At 29.9% G+C, this 19,107-nt stretch overlaps 2 protein-coding genes and 1 long non-coding RNA gene across 6 annotated transcripts; 2 read left to right on the forward strand and 1 right to left on the reverse strand.

Annotated features, from left to right (window-relative positions):
* The first annotated feature begins 2,669 nt into the window (after positions 1-2,669).
* LOC137831194 (WD repeat and SOF domain-containing protein 1) lies at positions 2,670-10,709 on the forward strand. Of its 2 annotated transcripts, none has more exons than XM_068638769.2 (17): positions 2,670-2,892; positions 3,002-3,091; positions 3,198-3,309; positions 4,147-4,174; positions 4,891-4,989; positions 5,087-5,156; positions 5,260-5,294; positions 5,395-5,469; positions 5,571-5,666; positions 8,111-8,174; positions 8,421-8,474; positions 8,611-8,696; positions 8,780-8,840; positions 8,929-8,993; positions 9,446-9,551; positions 10,075-10,163; positions 10,294-10,709. In XM_068638769.2, exons 1-17 carry the CDS (start codon positions 2,827-2,829, stop codon positions 10,454-10,456), a joined length of 1,359 nt encoding a protein of 452 aa, XP_068494870.1. In that variant the 5' UTR covers positions 2,670-2,826; the 3' UTR covers positions 10,457-10,709. The 2 variants fall into 2 exon arrangements, with proteins under 2 accessions (XP_068494870.1, XP_090159308.1); XM_090303182.1 differs by having other exon boundaries at positions 2,713-2,892; positions 4,895-4,989.
* A 1,290-nt stretch (positions 10,710-11,999) lies between these two features.
* Positions 12,000-14,830, forward strand: LOC137831196 (uncharacterized). Its single transcript, XR_016521796.1, has 2 exons — positions 12,000-12,154; positions 14,531-14,830. It is a non-coding gene; the product is annotated as an uncharacterized LOC137831196 (long non-coding RNA).
* On the reverse strand, positions 14,022-18,611 carry LOC137831195 (glucose-6-phosphate/phosphate translocator 1, chloroplastic). Of its 3 annotated transcripts, XM_068638772.2 has the most exons (7): positions 18,510-18,592; positions 18,316-18,346; positions 17,512-18,200; positions 16,818-17,043; positions 16,222-16,444; positions 15,067-15,280; positions 14,022-14,376 (listed from the first exon to the last, which is right to left on the reverse strand). In XM_068638772.2, exons 3-7 carry the CDS (start codon positions 18,016-18,018, stop codon positions 14,365-14,367), a joined length of 1,182 nt encoding a protein of 393 aa, XP_068494873.1. In that variant the 5' UTR covers positions 18,019-18,200; positions 18,316-18,346; positions 18,510-18,592; the 3' UTR covers positions 14,022-14,364. The 3 variants fall into 3 exon arrangements, with proteins under 3 accessions (XP_068494873.1, XP_090160158.1, XP_068494871.1); XM_090304032.1 differs by lacking the exon at positions 18,316-18,346 and having other exon boundaries at positions 18,510-18,611; XM_068638770.2 differs by lacking the exon at positions 18,510-18,592 and having other exon boundaries at positions 18,316-18,507.
* Positions 18,612-19,107: the final 496 nt, after the last annotated feature.

The following is a 19,107-nucleotide window of genomic DNA, read 5'->3' on the forward strand; positions in this document are numbered from 1 at the left end:
AAAAAATTTACGATAGTGTAAATTTTGTTTTCTAATCTATAAAACTTCACGAACTTTGTTCTCACGTATTTAAATTGTCAAGAGATAGATAATGTGAGTTTTTCAAAATTGGTGATAAAATTTTAAAGAATAAATTTTATGAAAATTAAATTCACAAATTTGTTTAGTTTCGGAGGGAAAAAGAAAAGGATGACAAAATTCTTTTTATTACGGATACATATTATATATTAATTAAAATATCTATTTTATATCTATATATTATATTCTTATTTTATTCTTAATTATATTTTTAAATTAAAAAATGAAAATAAACTATCCAAATATTAAAACTATTTATACTCTTAAAAAATATAACATATTACAAATAACCATCTTTATTAATAATTTTTTTTTTCTTTAAAACAGACAACCCATTCCCGTTTGTATAATATAGAACTAATTTATTATGCTACACCAAAATCTGAATGATTAGAAAAAATAATAATAAATTAATTATTAATCTATAACAAAATATATATATATATATATATATATATATATATATAATTAATGAGGATTCTCTATTTTTATACACAAAATATTTTCTGATTTTATCTTGGAAGAAATAATAATTAATTTAGTATATTAGTTTAATAACTTCTTCTTTTTAAATTTTATCTTAAAAAAAAATAACAGTTATCAATTTAATAATTTTTATTTTCAGTATAATAACTTATTTTTCTCTTTAACTTATTTATTATGGTGTTTTTAGAATTTTTTATTTCTTTGTGTAGAGTGAATGAAAAAAAAATATCGAATAGAATAAAAATAAATTTAAGAACCAATAAAATAAAATAATTTTAAAAAACTTTTTTAAGTAAAAAATATTTTAAAAATTTAATTAAAAATGGGGAGAATAAATTTTAAATATTTATAAAATTGTAGTGAATTTAAATATTTATAAAATTGAAATAGAAAAAAATTTGAAATTTGAAAATTAAAAACTAAATATATAAAAATTTATGAAGAAATATCAATAGAAAGATAATGAAATAAAATATTTTATAGGTATTTTAATATAAGTAAATATTATTGATAAAATAAATGTAAATTATAACATTATTTTGCTTTTTTTTTTCTTTATAGTAAATTTGAATTGTGGAGAATAAATTATAATAGATTTGTAAATATATTTTTATAATAAATTTGGATGAAAAAATTATAATAAATTATAATGTTGGTATTTGTTGTTTGTTAAAAAGATATAAATATAAGTAATAGTAAAAATTAAATAAAATTATTTGGATATTTTATAAAAAAAATTAACTGAATGGTTTAAAAAATTATAAATAAAAATTAAATTATTCACTTATGATATGTATGAAATAATAAAAAAATTAAATGAATAAATTTATTATTAGGTTTTAAAAAAAATGTATAAATTATAGTTTTAAATAAAAATTAAGAAAAAAATTATATTTAAATTGAAAAATTATGTAAATAATGAGTTATATATAAATATATGTCATAAATTATAATAACATGTATGGTTATATAATATTTTTTATATTTTTAAGATTTAGACTTTATAGTTTAGGGTTTAGGATTTATGATTCAGAGTTTACGATTTAGATTTATTTTACCCATAATATTTACTTACATCAAAATATCTATAAATATTTTATTTTATTCTCTTTGTATTGATATTTTTTCATAAAATTTTATATTTTTAATTTTTAAATTTTAAATTATCTTCTATTTTAGTTTTATAAATATTTAAATTTACTATAATTTTATAAATATTTAAAAGTGGAAATATAAAAGGATACTGAATAAGGAAATAAAAAAAATAATAGATAAAAAAATAAAAGTGAAAATAATACTATTTGAGAAAAAAATTCACAAAATCATCTTTAAAGAGAAAGAAGATACATGTAAGTATTTTTTTCTACGTAAAATTTATACGACTACAAGATGTGATTTCATCTTTAATATTTTGCTCTCGTTGTGTAACAAATACGTATAAACAATATATACATTTATAATTTTCGTACAGTTATTTAACCACAGTAATTCAAGCTCTATATATCTATTAACCTTTTTAAGAAACTTACCCAATATTAAACTGATTTATAAGTAAAATAGTAAAAACACATAGTATGCATGTTTACTTTTTTTTTTCTTGTTATAAGAAAATATTAATTAAAAACTAATTATTATGATAACTATTAAAATAAAATAAAAACATGATTAATTTTATTTTAAAATAATAGAAAATTTATATGTAAAATAATTACATTTTACAATTTTTTATAATTTTTCATTATGATGACTGATATTTATGATGAGTAATTTTTTTAAAATCATCAAATTAATAAAATTAATTATACTTATAAAGATAAAAATAATAAATGAACATGACTTCAAAATAGTAGTTGCAAAATAAATTTAGAAGATTAAAAATGATAAAAGAATGTATACACTAAAGAAAAATTACAAAACAAAAATTGTAAAAATTAAATATTATATATTTTAAATTAACTTAAAAAAATAAACATTATCAAATTAATTTTAATTTTTATATATACTAATTCTGTATATAAAATTTAATATCTGTATATATTTTAGTGAGATAAATTTGTTAAAATTATAGTAATTATTTTAAAATTTTCGGGTCGACCCGTATCCGTATGTCTGTGAACAAAAACAGCACTAAAACCCTTTGTTCCTCTTACCTTGGTTCCTTCCACCAATCATCCTAGGGTTTTTCTGCTCTCTAATTCGGAGGTGGAAGAACCAAAACACAGTGACTCATTCTTCTCACTTTCTCCGCTGCTTCAACACGCTATGAAGGTCAAAGTTATATCACGCTCGGTCGATGAGTTCACTCGAGAACGAAGTCAAGACCTTCAGGTGATTCAATGCACACGACCCTTTACAACTGGCGTTCTTCTAATTCCTCACTTCAATCAAATTTGTAATCTTTTGCTTTTTCTAACGCTGCCCCTTTGATTTCGGACAGAGGGTGTTCCGGAATTACGATCCCAGCCTTCGTCCTCAAGAGAAGGCGGTGGAGTATGTGCGGGCTCTTAACGCGGTGAAGTTGGACAAGGTCGGCTTTTCCCTATTAGGTTTTAATGCTTCGTAATCAGTGTGTTTCTATTGCATGTGAAGTTTATCTGTTTCTTATTATGTGTTTTTAATCTTTGAGGGTTTAGATCTTTGCAAGACCATTTATTGGAGCATTGGATGGACATATAGATGCTATTTCATGTATGACGAAGAACCCTAGCCAGTTGAAAGGGTTATTCTCTGGTTCAATGGATGGAGGTAGTTCGTTTTACCTTATTTAGTTATGTCCCTGCAGCTATATGTGTAGTTGTAGGAAATAATGGCTGAATTATACTCTTCGTTTGGAGATAGAGAAGAGGAAGAAATTTGTTTTGCTATATGATAGATTATGAATTTTGAATTCAGGAAGTGGTTAAATTTTGTTAGGACTGCTAAAAATGGGGAGAGCATATAGATATATATGTGCATGTATGTAGGAAATTTATGATCAATGAATCCAATACCAGATAAGCAGAATTCTTCTGCTACAATGAGTTGGCAATCTGACTTTTGAAATCATTATTAATTATTGACTCTTGGATATGAGTTATCTGTCCAACAATCACTCAATCTTTAGTCAAATTTGGCTGATTTTCTCTTAATTTTGTTTGCGGGGTTGTGTTACTATTTTAGTTGTCTTTATGTTGAAATCTTCTTGTTAGGTTTGGCTTGAACCTGAGTAAATGTTTCATGTTTGCTTATTGTGAAACATAGCTCTTTAAAGTAGTATGGTTCTTTTTGCATAATAGATTGTATGAATAATCAATTCATAAAATATTTCCTGGCTAGAGAGTTAAGAAATGATTGTGTGGGCATGTCTTACACACACTTTTACTATTCATCCCTATCTTGTAACTTTATCCTTGTTTTTTGGTTCTTTTTCATTGGTTTTCCTTCTACATGGTATTAGGTATTATATTATGCATTACTATAATGCCATTCTTTTGTAGATTAGGCTCAATCCAATGTACATTGTTATCTTTATAAAATGGTGCAGGAGTTGAGTTGAATACATATAAAAGAAACCTGTAACATTTGTTTTTGTTGTTTTTTCAGATATTCGTCTCTGGGATTTAGCTTCAAGGTAATAACTTTTTCAGTACTATTTTTTTTTTTCAAAAAGAAAATATTTATATTTGGAATTTGAATCAAGTTCATGGTATTTAGTAATCTTTTTGAAATGAAGAACATTTCAATGTATTACTCTGTACATTTCTTTCTATGTCCACTTAGGGGATAACACAAATATTAAGGAATGTAATTAATGTCCTTGTTTATATTAAAATTGTTGTTAACTCCCTAGTGATCTTTACAATTATTTCTGTCATCTATGATAAGTTTTCATGTATTAAGATTTAGTTAGAGCCTTAGAGGGCATATATGAAAAGAAATGGATGCTGTAGTAATTAACAATACAGAGCCACTTCTTCTTTATTTCGTTTCTGTTTACATTGTATGGATTATCAATAGATAATAAACATATGTCAGAGGAAAGTAATGTCTTATTAGTTATGAATGAACTGCAGTTTACTGTATCAAATATGACTTGAGATTTTCTTATTATTTCTCTGGTTGAGGGGGTATGTTTGTTGGCTTTCTGAAGAATGGGAATTGTTATATGATAAAATTATTTAATATTGCTTGAAAACATATGGATAAGAAGAAAAACATTTGTCATTGGCTTAAGCACTAGCTCATTTGAAAAAAAAAAATTAAGCAAGGACAGGAGGTTGTTAATGCTACAATTTTTGGGACTACTATATGTATCTAATTTGGTGTCCATTGTGTTTGATAAAAAAGACAGACGGTTTGCCAGTTTCCTGGTCACCAAGGTGCTGTAAGAGGTTTGACATCATCTACGGATGGACGCGTTCTTGTGTCCTGTGGAACTGATGCCTCGTAAGAATCAACCTTTTCAACATTTTCCCTACTACACCTATCTATCATATTTAGCCTTCAGCTATTTTTTCTGATATAACCTGGAATTTGATTTCAGTATCAGACTCTGGAATGTTCCTATTACTTCTCTTATGGAGTCAGATGACTCAACCAAGAGCACTGTTGAGGTGAAATGTTGTGCTAGCATATTTTACTTTCACCTTTTCTTTTATTGTAAGTGGGTATACTACTAACTCACAATTTTATAAACCACTTTTTATTTTTGTGCAGCCAGCAAGTGTTTATGTTGGGAAGAATGCATTTTGGTAAGTTTTGGAATGAATTATCCCTGACGAAGATATTGAAGTTTGTTATTTTACTATGTTTTATGTTTACTGAGTTTGGTTTTACTTTCTTAATTTTTAGGGGCGTTGATCACCAGTGGGACGGTGAGCATTTTGCCACAGTTGGTGCTCAAGTAGATATATGGAATCACAACAGGTGGTCAATTTATGTTTAGTCTACTTGTTTTACTAGAATCACCATAGTTAACCATTTTAAATTTTATGTTAGTGCATGTTATAGTTACTTCCTTTCTGCAGGTCTCAGCCTATTAATAGTTTTGAATGGGGGACAGATACAGTAATTTCTGTCCGGTTTAATCCTGGAGAACCAAATCTGTTGGCTACCTCAGCTAGGTACGTGAGATTGCCTATAGGTCAAGAACTACAATATTGATCACAGTACAATTCAGTTTTTTCACCCAATAGATATTTACTGATCTTTTTTTATTTGTTGCTTGTTTGCTCTTTGCTGATCTCATTGAATTTTTGTGTTTTTTTCTCCATTATTTAAATATCGTTCAAAATATAATTATTGTGTGTAATGATGTGGTAAATATAATCCAAAAGATAAAGTACTAAATTTAATTTGTGCCCCTAATTAAATCCAGAAACAAATCATGAATGATGAAATATAAGAATATGGAAACTAGTTCCAAGAGATCATAGATACCTAGAGATCATAGATGCTCTAAACTATTTTAAATACAATCATAATGTTATAAGGTATCCTTTGAGATTTCAAGAGACAAAAAAATTGAACAGATAGAAAATTCTTTATTCTGATTTGTGTTTATAAGTGGGTCTGTGAGTGTTAGGTACTGTTATTTATATGTTACAAGGCAAGCTTCTCTGAGAAGCTTTCCAGATAGCGGGCTGTTATAATTAAATGTACAGAAAATGGACTGATACAGAATCATTCTACATAAATAAGCTGGGGTGATTTAAATAATGCACAACAGAATATGATAGATTAAAACTCTTTACAACTACAGGAAAGAGAGACATTGAGCTGAAATTGTGTTTTTGAGACAACACAAATGTTTTCTTTATATTGAGAAAGGAATCGATATAATATGTAGAGGCGATAGAATATCCTCTGATTATAAAGATATAATACAGGAATAAATAAAGACGTTCCTAATAATACCAATGGTATGCCCAATGTAGTGTTGATGTTTGCAATTTGGATGATTTTTAGAATTACCTATGCGATAGTGTTTAAAATTATTACTTTGTGATGCAAAGGTGGTATTTTCTCTTGTAGACAAATGACCATAGGTAATTAGGAAGTTGTAGTAAGGTTTATTGGCAAGCCTAAAATTTGATCACAGGTTGTAGCATACTTTAGTGAAATAAACTCATTAAATTCATGCAAGGCAGAATGAAGCTGCCCAAGGTAAGCAGACATATGGCCCTCAAATTGACATGGAGCATCATGCATAAAGTGTCAAGAGACACATCATATTAACGCTGTGCTTTGTTGGCATAAAGGGCTTCACTCCAAACTGATGCACACACGTCTCTTGGAAATACAAAATAGGCTTGAATGAGATGTGAATGGTGGATTTCAGTACACTACATAGTTGAACATCAATCTTTATCCATTGTTCACGCTCTATAGGAACTGATTCAACAATTATAGTAAGATGGGATTTAAAGCCCTGTCTACTTAACCATAACTAGATTTGGAAGCCTGTGTTGAATAGTTAGCTATGTTCATCTCCTCAATACTAGCAATATGGCTAGAAAAGATGGGAGAATCTATTTTGGATCTTGACGGGGTGTTGGAAGACATTGTTTTCTTTAAATCTGAAAAAAATAATAAAATAATCTAAGGAGAGAGAAAAGTAGATTAGACCACCAAACAAACTTTTGATGGAGCCGCCACCATAGGGGTAGGAGTGTAGAGGAGTTGAGTTGGGCATATTTTGGTCGGCCATTAAGCGTCAACACATGTGCTAGTCTAGATTCCATGTTAAACTATAGAAAGAGAGACATTGAGCTGAAACTGTGTATTTCTGATACTGAACGAATGTTTTATTTATATTGAGAAAACGAAATTAATACAATAGGCAAAGGAGATTTGATATTCTCTGGTCATAAAGATGTGACTTAGGGTCTGCTCCTTATTTCTATAATTACAACAAAAACATAGCTTAAAAACGAGAAACTTGGAGCAAACAATGATTAACAAAACACAATAGTGGGGCCATCAATTTCCTTGAACACAGCTCAATGGAAGGGGAATGCATTCTCAAGGTGCATTACACTACTCAGATACCATGTTAGCATTACAGGATTTAAGTGGAGAAGGAGGAAATGAGGATGTGAGAGAAACTATTCTAAAGGTGCATTACATGCCTCCATTACTATGTTGACATTATAGGGTTTTAAGTATTGGAGGAGGAAATGAGGATGTCATTCGAAAGACAATGCTAAGCATACTAACAGTAGAATTATAATCTTATTTAAAGATATATGAAAATTTTCCTAAGGGGTTATGTATAATATTTTCAATGTTAAGATATCTGCTATATATTCCAACTGTGGTCATTTATCTGGTGAAAAATGCATTTCATTCATTGAATGGAAAGGAATATCCAGTAAGGGGACTTGGTTATGTTTTCATTGAAAAATGCATTTCTTTTGGTATGCATTTTGTTTCAAGTTTTACTTATTTAGATTTTGAATGATTTTACATTAATCTACTTTATAAGTCTTGACGATATTGGTTGGCTTAATGCACTTTACTCTTGTATGTAAATTACATGCTTTTTTAACCTGTTTTCTTATATTAGTGACCGGAGCATAATTCTGTATGATTTACGGATGGCTTCCCCTGTGAGGAAAATGATAATGATGGTAATTACATCTTTTCATTGCTTTAAATTATGACATATGGTTGCGGGTTTTTTCTTATGTTATTTCTAATCATCATATTTTGTTAACGGAGGTCCTATTATTTGTGGTTCTTAAATTGCACACAATATTATATCGTTGCAACATTTCCCAACAACATCATTTCTGCTGAGTGTCCCACCCCCAAAATCATCTGGCTTTAATCCAAATATATTCATGATTATACTAACTTTTACTTCATTGTGACAGACCAAAACCAATTCTATATGTTGGAATCCAATGGAACCCATAAATTTTACAGCTGTAAGTTGATCATATGAATTCATTCAATGGTTCTTAAGCTATTGTTTAGGTTTTTCGTTATGGCTAACATGAGATATTATTGGGTTTAGACATCTTTTCATGTAGTTGTCTCATTGTATCAACAAATTTTATGCAGGCAAATGAAGACGGAAACTGCTATAGCTATGATGCTAGGAAGTTGAATGAAGCTAAATGTGTTCATAAAGATCATGTTTCTGCTGTGTAAGATGATTTTTCTTTTTAAGTATTGTGTTGGTAATTCTAGAAATTTATCATACGCTCATTTTTCATATTTTATTCTACAGGATGGATATTGACTATTCACCAACTGGACGAGAATTTGTGACTGGATCTTATGATAGAACAGTTAGTTCCTTGCCTTTTGTTTTCAATCATCTGATGTTTGTTCTTACTAAGAATGCTTTCCTATCTATTGATGATTTCTCATTTGTAGGTGAGACTTTTCCAGTATAACGGTGGTCACAGCAAAGAGATTTATCACACTAAGAGAATGCAAAGGTTCACTTAAGTTATATTATATTGCTTTATTACCCATGTCACTTTTCAATTAATGTAAACCTTGGATGTGTAACAAGATACTATTGCCGACAAAAGGTGTTAGGAACCAAGAATTGAAAAGAGAAAGAAAAGAAAGATTTTTATTGAGTAGAATGAAAATAACAAGAAATAGGAGAGCACTTTCTCCTCCTAAGGTTTTCCCTTCACAAAGGCTTTCTCCTTTCACAGAGAGTTAATGCTCAATCTACGAAATGAAAATCCCCCTCTTTCCTCTAGTATCCTCTTATTTATAGATATAATCGGCCTGACCCATGATGTCCCTCTAATTAGGAACTACTATTCTTCCCTTTATTCTACATCCTAACAAAATGCGATTGCTGATTTTGCCAATTTTTTCTGCTGAATGATTTTTATCATCTTATGGTAGGCTGATCTTTATCTTTGTTATGCAGGGTATTTTGTGTCAAGTTCAGTGGTGATGGAAGTTATGTGATTTCAGGAAGTGATGATACTAACCTTAGGATTTGGAAGGCAAAAGCATCTGAACAACTTGGAGTAGTAAGTTATCTCTACTTCTTGCATTGCATAGATTTGAGTGAAATAATTAATGTGTCAAAGCATATCCTCGGCATCATGTGGCAATGTTTATTTCATAGAAAGATGAATTTCAATTTTGTTTCTTTATATAAATTTTTCTTTACATTTATTGGAATTTGAACCTACTTTTATCACCCAACATGGCTGTCATTGTCATTTTATTAGTGAGATAGACACCATCTAGTACGAGGTAAGGGAAGGCCTACTTTATCTCTCGGTTCCAAATTCCTGCTGATGTATAAAAATGATAAGGTCATGCTTGGCCTAGAGTTGGGAGGATCCATACATTTTAGTTTAATTGTTGCCCTTTCATCTTTTTCTGTCCTACATTAATAGTGTATGATCAATTATTAAGATCCTTAAATCATCATACTTTGGATGCTGGTTTGTTTTCCAATTTGTTACCTAGTGGTTATCCCTGGTTATTTCTATTCTTAGAAACCCTTCATCGACTGATTATTACTTCTTTGTGATCATGCTACAGATTCTTCCAAGAGAACGGAAGAAGCACGATTATCATGAGGCCGTAAAGAAACGCTATAAGCACCTCTCTGATGTTAACCGGATTGCAAGGTAAGATTTGATCAAGCATTTTTGTTATGAACCATACTTGATAAAAATTCTGTCATGAATTATATAATTCCACAAAAACTTTGCCCTGTGCATAATTGTCACCTTTTGCTTTTTCTGATTTGCTCAACAGACATAGGCACTTGCCAAGACCAATATTCAAAGCTTCTGCTTTAATGCGTGTTATGGCGGATGCGAAGAAGAGGAAGGAAGATAAGAGGAAAGCTCACAGTGCTCCAGGGAGCATTACAACACAACCCCTACGGCGACGAAGAATTATCAAAGAAGTTGAGTAAGGTTTTTCTGAACAAAATGAAGCAAGTATTTTGGCTCACAGTACTGATATCACCATTCTTCTTGTGGGACGGTCTACCTCTGCATGTGCCTCCATACTCCTACTCATTTCTTAGCTTTAGCAGAGTGGCATGTTTAGTATGGCATCCTATATTTATATATGTACGTACAAGATTGGTGAAATGAAGTTATATTTTTGTTATTCTTCTGGGTTCAGTTCATTCCCAATGCAAGAAAATTTTGTTTATTCTTCAATTCAGTTCCTTTCCCTTAAAAGCATATTTTCAAGTTCTTGTTTCTTGAAGATGCTTCTTTTATGATTCAAAGCCACTCCAATTTGTCGTTGTTTTATGTATGATTCAAAGCAATTTCCACAAATAGCACACCTCCGGAAAACCAAAAGTGTTCTGATGAAACCATGAAAAAGATCAGAGTTTCTACATTCTTTCATTATAAATCTCATCGAAATTCTTCCAGTTTACTTGAAAAAGTAAATCCCTAATAAGATTCTAATTGTTTTTTGGATTTGATAATAAAAGTATTATGTTTTGCATTTAGATATATAATATTTTAAACTTAAGTTAAGTTTCTGCTTAAATTTTCTATTTTTTACACCATAATCAAAATTTTACTTTTTATAACGCTATATTATTAACAAATGCAATGTAATGATAAAATTAAGTATTACTAAATGTCATTTGACACTGATACAAGATATATAAATTACAGTAATAAGATAAATTTTAAGAAGTGCCCAACTTAAAACAGTGATTTTGCGCAGTTGGTATTCCGGATTCGCATAAATTAAAAAACATTATGAAGTTTTTATAATGTTTTAATTCTAATTTCAAGTATCTTATAAAAACAAGATTTATTCTAAGTATAATTATTATATAAAAAAACATAAAAATTAATTATTTACTATCTATTATAAATAAATAAGGAAACATATATGAAGGAAAAAATGCAAAACCATGTCATAAAATCTAAATTTGTATTTATAAATATGATATTAATGAAATAACAGACGTAAAAGATTTAAAATTTTAATGTGCTCAAGTATATGATTTTTTTTTAAATAAGTATAAATACAATGTAAAAAAAACTAATATTATATGTAAAATGTTTAGAAAAATTTGATTAGAAGGGTTCTTATATACTAATATAAGTGTAAAATAATATACTCAGAATAATGTTATAAAACAATAGTCTCTCCAAATTAGTTTAAACTAATTTAGTAGAAATATATTTTATATTTAAATAAAAGAAATATTCTAAATATATTTTAAAAATATTGATATAAAATATGTAATTTAGCAAATACAAGGGGAATTTCTTGAATCTTGTTGAAACACACATTAAGGTTATTGTTGTAAGATTGGGGGGGGGGGTGAGAATAGCCATTTCCAATACCCAATCCTAAAAATTCAAGGCCCAGTGAGTAATTTGTTGAATCCAAGTTTAATTCTGGTTTGTATCGAAGGAAAGCTTATCCACAAAATCCTTTTATCAGAGTCACAAAAAGTAGTTCACCATTTCTTTTTCTTCTTAACTACAATGGTTTCTAATAACAATATTAACAAAGCTTTTTCTGTTACTTCCTCTATCCTCTTCTCTTTGCCATTTCACCAATTCCATGGAAGCTCAACTGCAATAACTTCATCACTGAACTATTCTTACAGATTCTCTCCTTCAAACTGGTTCATCTCTCTCTCCCATTACTCTCCTTGCTTTTCTGCCATTATTCCTCTACAATTTCTCAATTTTACTTTTACTCTTACTTTGCTTTTCTAATATGGAAATTCCTTATTTGGTTCTCAAAACGTTTATAATTAACATTTAATGACGGTTATAACTACTGAGTTAAGTAGGTAATTGAAGACTCTCCTAAAGAAGAGTACTCATTTATCAGATTAATTGATTATAAATGTAATATTACCTATAAGTAATACCAACGCTTATTTCACTTTCTTCTCGATATCTCGAAACTGAATCCCCAATTGATAAGTTAGTGTGAGCTTATCCACGCAGTTATATACCCTTCAAATAGAAATCTATTTTCTGAAAGATTTTAGCTACCCTCACAAAATACACTCTAAGAACTCAAATTTACATAATTTTTGTAAAGTCAAAATAAGATAACACTTTTTTTTTTTGGAAACATTTTATCCGAATTCTATCTAAAGTCAGTGGGTTCATTAGATCCTCTCATGATTTCAATATTTATGCACAATCAATGTAAAAAACTAATAGTTTTCAATGATTTGAAAGTTATTGTATGAATTGTTTTTTAGTAATTTTCATTCTCATCGAATTACGGTGTAAAAAATATCTACACTATCAATGTTATTGAATTATTTTTTTATTAAACTAAAATTTTACTTATTGTTATATTAAATTGAAAAAAGACATTAACATTTAGACTCTGATTTCTATTTAACATTAGTTACTTCCTCTTTCAATGCCATACCATTTGTTTAAATGCAAATGCTCCCTGCACCCAATCATTTTTAACCTGCACCCAACATATTTTTTTAATTTCCAAAAATGCCCTTAATTCTGGAAATAAAAATCCGGAATTGAAAATAATATATTCCGGAAAAATAAATCCGGAAGTAATTATTGAGTTTCGGAAATAAAAATCCGGAAACCAAAATTAAAATTCTATTTCGGACAAAAAAATCCGGAATTGAAAAATAATACATTCCGGAAAAAAAAATCCAGAAAAGAAATAATTGTGTTTCGGAAATAAAAATCCGGAAACAAAAATAAAAAATCAATTCTAGATAAAAAAATCCGTAATATAAAATTTCGTTCCGGAAAAAAATATCCAGAACACATATTTTGAAATTTTTTTTTTAAGGACAGTTTCGTCTTTTTCGCTAAGATCGGGTGCAGTGATATGGTGCAGGAAGCAATTGCCTTGTTTAAATAACATTTCATCCTTAATTAACCTCACGTTATTTATTTTAACTCTTACACTTTCTTTCAATTTTTAATAAAACTTGACTTTATACACGAATTTTGTAAAAGAAACTATAATTTTTTTTAAAAAAACTAATATACTTAAAATTATAATTACGTATGCATGAATAAATTTATATAAAAACCCATAAACATATTGTGACTTTTCATTTATTATCATTAACCACAACTAATTTTATCGAACATTCTAAAAATTTACTTCAAAACATTCAATTATATCATCATTAACTTCTACCAAACACCACTATAAAAGATAAACAAAAAAAAGTCATATACCATGTCATACATAATTGATGATGGAATAATGAACCATTCTATATCACTAGCTAGGCCTGAAACAACCCCACATCACGAATCAATGCTCGAATATTCTCTGATTAATTATTCTATGAATTAGGTTACAAATATCAACAATGAACACAGGCATGAAGAATGGGAACATGTCCTTTAGAAAAGTGAAGAGTCACTTTCTCACTACAGAAAGCAAACACTGTCACATGGGAAGGGTCAAAGGGCATAGAAATGTAAGGACCACAATGCACCTCCAAAGTTGCATATTCACTAACATCAAACATTTACATATTGAGACATTCAAATTGATCATAGGCATCATCACATTATTGCAAGCTCCTTACACAATGTTCTGAGAAATTATTCTCAAAACATATGAACAAAAAACGTTTATTTCAAATCATAGATATTTCAGAAATTGAAAAAAGAAATCTACCTAATAATAATCTGTATTATAATGTTTCCTCAACAGCATCATTCTTATTACTATATCTACAGATGGACTGATAGCCAGATCATCCTAGTCTTACAAAAAATTCAGCAGTGGCACATTCCAAAATTAACTTTCTTGTCCCTGGTTGAGCATGAAGAACAGTAACAAACAAGTCCATAGAGGAATCTCAGTTCACCAAATCTATTGTTTTGCCTGCAGAAATCAGTACATAAAGAAATAAGTATACCTTCCAAACAAAATCATTAGTTCTGAAAGAAAACCACATGTTTGTTTAGCTTAAAGAAACTTGTAATCTAATTGTTATTCTATTTGTTTCAAACCCTTTTGTTCTTCTCAAATTTTCCAGATTCCCACCCACTTGACCGCTGAATGTGAAGATATGAACCAAAACATGTGCTAAAGTATATGGTGTGGACAACTTTGGAAAGTCTACAAGGTAAGCTAACTTATGTTGAAAATTGACTTGGAAAAGAAGTTGTATAGGTAGGTTCAATGTAAGAACAAAAGGAGTTAGGTGGCAATTTCAAGGCTACTCACCAATACACCTAACTTCAGCAGAATATCATTTATGAGATTGGAAGGTAAAACATAAGGTACATTCATAACCAACTCCACCCTATGAACCACGTTTTTTCTCCATTGTAAACTCTCACCAAATGATAAGTCTTGAAGGTTACACAAAAACCCTTTTAAAATTTGACAGTTTGCAGATCAGACAAAATAACAATGCAACCTCGGACCATTATAATAGGTAACACTGTGTGTTTGATGTTTCAAATATAAATAACATTTTTCTTTTGGTGGTAAATAATATGGCCCACCAAAGGACACGATAAACGATGATAAACATAACAAAATTAGAAAATGAAGAACAGAAAGTACCTGTGAATATAAGAAGGTTCCAAGGATGGCAATGGCAGCACCAAGAGCATTGACAGGTTGAACTGGTGTGTGGAAAATAATAATCGAAGACACTATGACAGATATACGTTTCATGGTGTTTCCAACGCTAAACGTCAAGGGAGAGATCTCATCCAGAGACATGTATGATACTTGATTGTATAAATGATAGAATATACTTTGAGCTGCTACCCACCTGTTGTGTACAATCACCAGCCAAAAATTTGGTCATAATATTGAGAGAGCAGAAGCTTAGGATCACAAGATGAAGGGTACCAACAACAGACAACTCAATCAGAATGAAGAAACTGAAGTCAGATAATGGGTTAAAATGTGAAAACTAAACTACACAGAAGGTGTAAGCTTTAATTCAGATTACAACACACACAAAAAAACAGGTATTTGATAATTATTCCATTGCCCAGCACAGATGATCTATCAGCCCGCAAGTCTCAAATTAGCATAAGGACATGATCATCAATTAGTGGCAGAAAAGACTGAAGAAGTCGACATTGGTGTCTTCTAGCCAATAGTAAACGTTTTCATGCATTTTATATATGTGTTGAATCTCTGAAGTTAGTTTATATTTTCCCCAATTTTATAAAGGATAAATAAGTAATCAACCAAGGTATAAATATGCAAGCCAACTGAATATAGCTTTTAATACAGAATCTCCAACACTAGGAGAGATGCAAATGCAAATGTCTCGATCACTTCAAAATAAGAAACTATCATGTTGACCCCTAACAACTAGAAAACATTCAACTTTATTAAACATAAAGATGATGAAAAGGCCAGTATTCTCAATAACTACCAACAATTTAAATCTTCAGATTGATGGTCAGAAATTGGAACCAGTACCACCACCTTCCCCCATACTGTTGTTAAATATGTCACTCAAAAACAAATGAACAGTAGTTTAGGAAATATAAAATATTTTTGCATTCACACATAAGGATAAGAAAAAAGAATCAGATAAAAGATGTTTGAACTTTGAACACTAACCATATATTATGAAAATTTCAACATATCACCTTAGAGCATGAAAAATAGAGATACATACAAGTAGAGATGAGTGTGAACATGATAACAACACAATAGGGATAACATTACAGTAAGCAGTCTTCTTGAAATTACCATATGAGTTGGTTTCCGATCTGAGAGACGGCTGTTTGCCATCCGGCAATCCACATCTGTGGTCCTTCCACGGCAATGGCAAAGGGTGTGAGAATTGCTAGGGACAAAATAGATAAACAAGCGTAGTAATTCATTCCACTGACAGACTTTCCCTTCATGCCCTTTTTCGAAAAGATGTTACGGAATACAAATGCCAAATTCGATATCATAGCCCCCATAAAACCTGGAAAAGAATAATGAAAATAAAGTCAGGAGAGTGAAGAGCTACTTGCAGAAAACTTTACAAGAAATTCATTCCAGAACAAATAAATAACCTCTAATGACACCATTACTCAAGTTACTCATTAACAAATTACCCTTGTTCTTGAGAGATAAACTCAAGCAAGAATAGACAACAAAGTGCAGTAAAGGCCAGTTCCCTAACACTAAAAGAAAAATCATAACCAAATGTAATTTAACACGGACAGATTATATTTTTGTCTAGTCATATTCAAGATCCAAAAAAGTTTATCATCTTATCTCCAACTTACTTCTGTGCTTAACAACAATATCAATATTAAAGATAAACAAAATCCTTGAAAGGAAAAAATCATTACCAATCATGTTGAAATTGAGTTCAGTCACGGCTGCAAGTGCACATCCACCAATGATCGGAACTAAAGACAGATAGACTGGCACAGGGAAGGTATCACCCAAGATAAATCTTGAAACCAGAACACTAAAAGCAGGCTCACCACTCTTGATTATGTGTGTAAATGATACCGCAACTTTTGACATACTAACAGTTGCCGCTACATGTCCTATTGTATGTGCTACGGCAACCTGAAGGGGAAACAAAACAAAAACTAAGGTCTCCATCCATCCAAAATGATAAATAAATAAATAAAGGAGAATCACTAAATTGATCAATAATTTTTTTGAAACAATTACACAAGCATACCAAAAATTTCAAGGATTTTTTAGGGTGGAGGAAGAAACTTTGTTGATTGTCCAGCTAAAGTAAAATCACTATTTCTAAACTTGAAAATTGTAACAATTAGTAAACCAAAGATCTCAAAATTAATTCAGTCCAATTCAGCCACAAGGCTTGAAAGGAACATACTCAATTTTCTCTACTTTGTACGTTTCTGGACTTAACCAACATAGACATCCAGATATGCGTCCAAAATTGTCAAAAAGAAAAACATTTTTTTCCCAGAATAAAAAACACATGAGCAAACAAAACAAAGCTTTCATTTCCTTCCATCAATTTCTTTCGTCAAGAACAAATAAAACCAATTTGATACTTACAGGGAACAAAGACTTCCAAAACTCAGGATCAGTCTTGGGGGCTTCTGCAATCCCAGTGGCCCAAGAGATCAACATCATAAGAGACCCACATGCAAGTGAGAGAGTTGAAGTCAGCCAAGGGTAGGGGTAGGCATTCAACACCTTCTTGTTATAAATATTAAACACCACATTCAGAGCCCACCAGGTTGCAAAATATATGCCAATTTTCACCTTCTTTGCAGCCTCTGATGGTGTGTTTGTAGCCTCAACCTCTGATCTGTCTGCCTCATAGGCTTCACACTTCACCAAATCACCCCTTCCATCACTCTTCCCTGACACAAAATTTCCACCACCAAGAGAAGAAGCAATGTGCAGTGGCTTGTGCACTGAAACCAGAGATCCTTGCCCCTTTTCTCTTGACAAAGAAGGCAAAAACGACCGTGCCTTAACTGGGGTTGCATGTCTTTGCCTCAAAAGAAGATCAGAACCACTGATCCCCACAACAGGCTGTCTCAAGGAAGAAATCATTGTAAAGGGTAGGCTCAAAATTCAAACTTTTCTGACAGAACCCTGTGGGGTGCTGAAAATTTTCAAGGAGAAAAGAAACAAAGATCAAATCAGAGACACTCTTTATGTATGAGAGTGTGTCTAGGCTTTGATCTTCTGCCCCTCTGAGATCTTGAAAGGTTAATTTATGTCAAACCAAAACTCTGCAAAACAACAATAACAAGAATAATAATAATTACAATATAAAAAAAATTAACATAAAATTCAAGACAAAACTCAAAAGCATAGAAGAAAAATAGAAAGCGAAGGGAATGATGCCTTGGAATCTTAGCTTCGGATGAATTGAAAACTGCGAAAAAACAATGTGTTTTGGTCAAATGATGTTGGTGTTTGGTGTTGTATGATTATGTGAATATTGATATAAATAATGAAAAGTAAAAACAAGTTGAGAAGAATAGTGTGTTTGTGGGGTTTGGTGGCTGAAACGTGACCGTGAGGGACAGTGTTCTTACTTCTTTCTCTCTCGGGTTTGATGATGCCTTCAATCAAACTACGAAACATACAAAGTTAACATCTTAGAAATCTCAGTCACCATGATTATTTAAATATGTTCTACTCATGTAAATATCATATATCTTTAATTTATATCAAAATATTTTCTAACTTTAAATCTGTTAATATTTTCTTAATCTTTATCATTAATATATTAGTTTAAAATATAAATGTTAACTAATATAATTAAAAATCACAAAACTTTTCAAATTAAGATTTTTTTTTACACAAAATTTAATTAAGTAAAATATTTTTTATTTAATATAAACAGAATACTTTTATAGGTTATTTTTACTTTTTCACTCAATAATCTATTATAATTAAAAATAATAATTATATTTTACTTTTAATTTAATTTCTGTATGGATATATGATGATTAAAATTACTTTTTAATATATTATACACAGAAATTTTATCAAAAGATAAAATAGTAACACATGTTTTGATCTTTAGAATAAATAATTACAATATATTATAATTATATTTTTGAACTAATAATTATAATAGATAAACATTACATCTAATATAAAACAAATTATTATTATTGTTATTATTTT

Source organism: Phaseolus vulgaris, chromosome 6, assembly GCF_051622355.1.
Source record: "Phaseolus vulgaris cultivar YP4 chromosome 6, ASM5162235v1, whole genome shotgun sequence".
Classification (NCBI taxonomy): domain Eukaryota; kingdom Viridiplantae; phylum Streptophyta; class Magnoliopsida; order Fabales; family Fabaceae; genus Phaseolus; species Phaseolus vulgaris.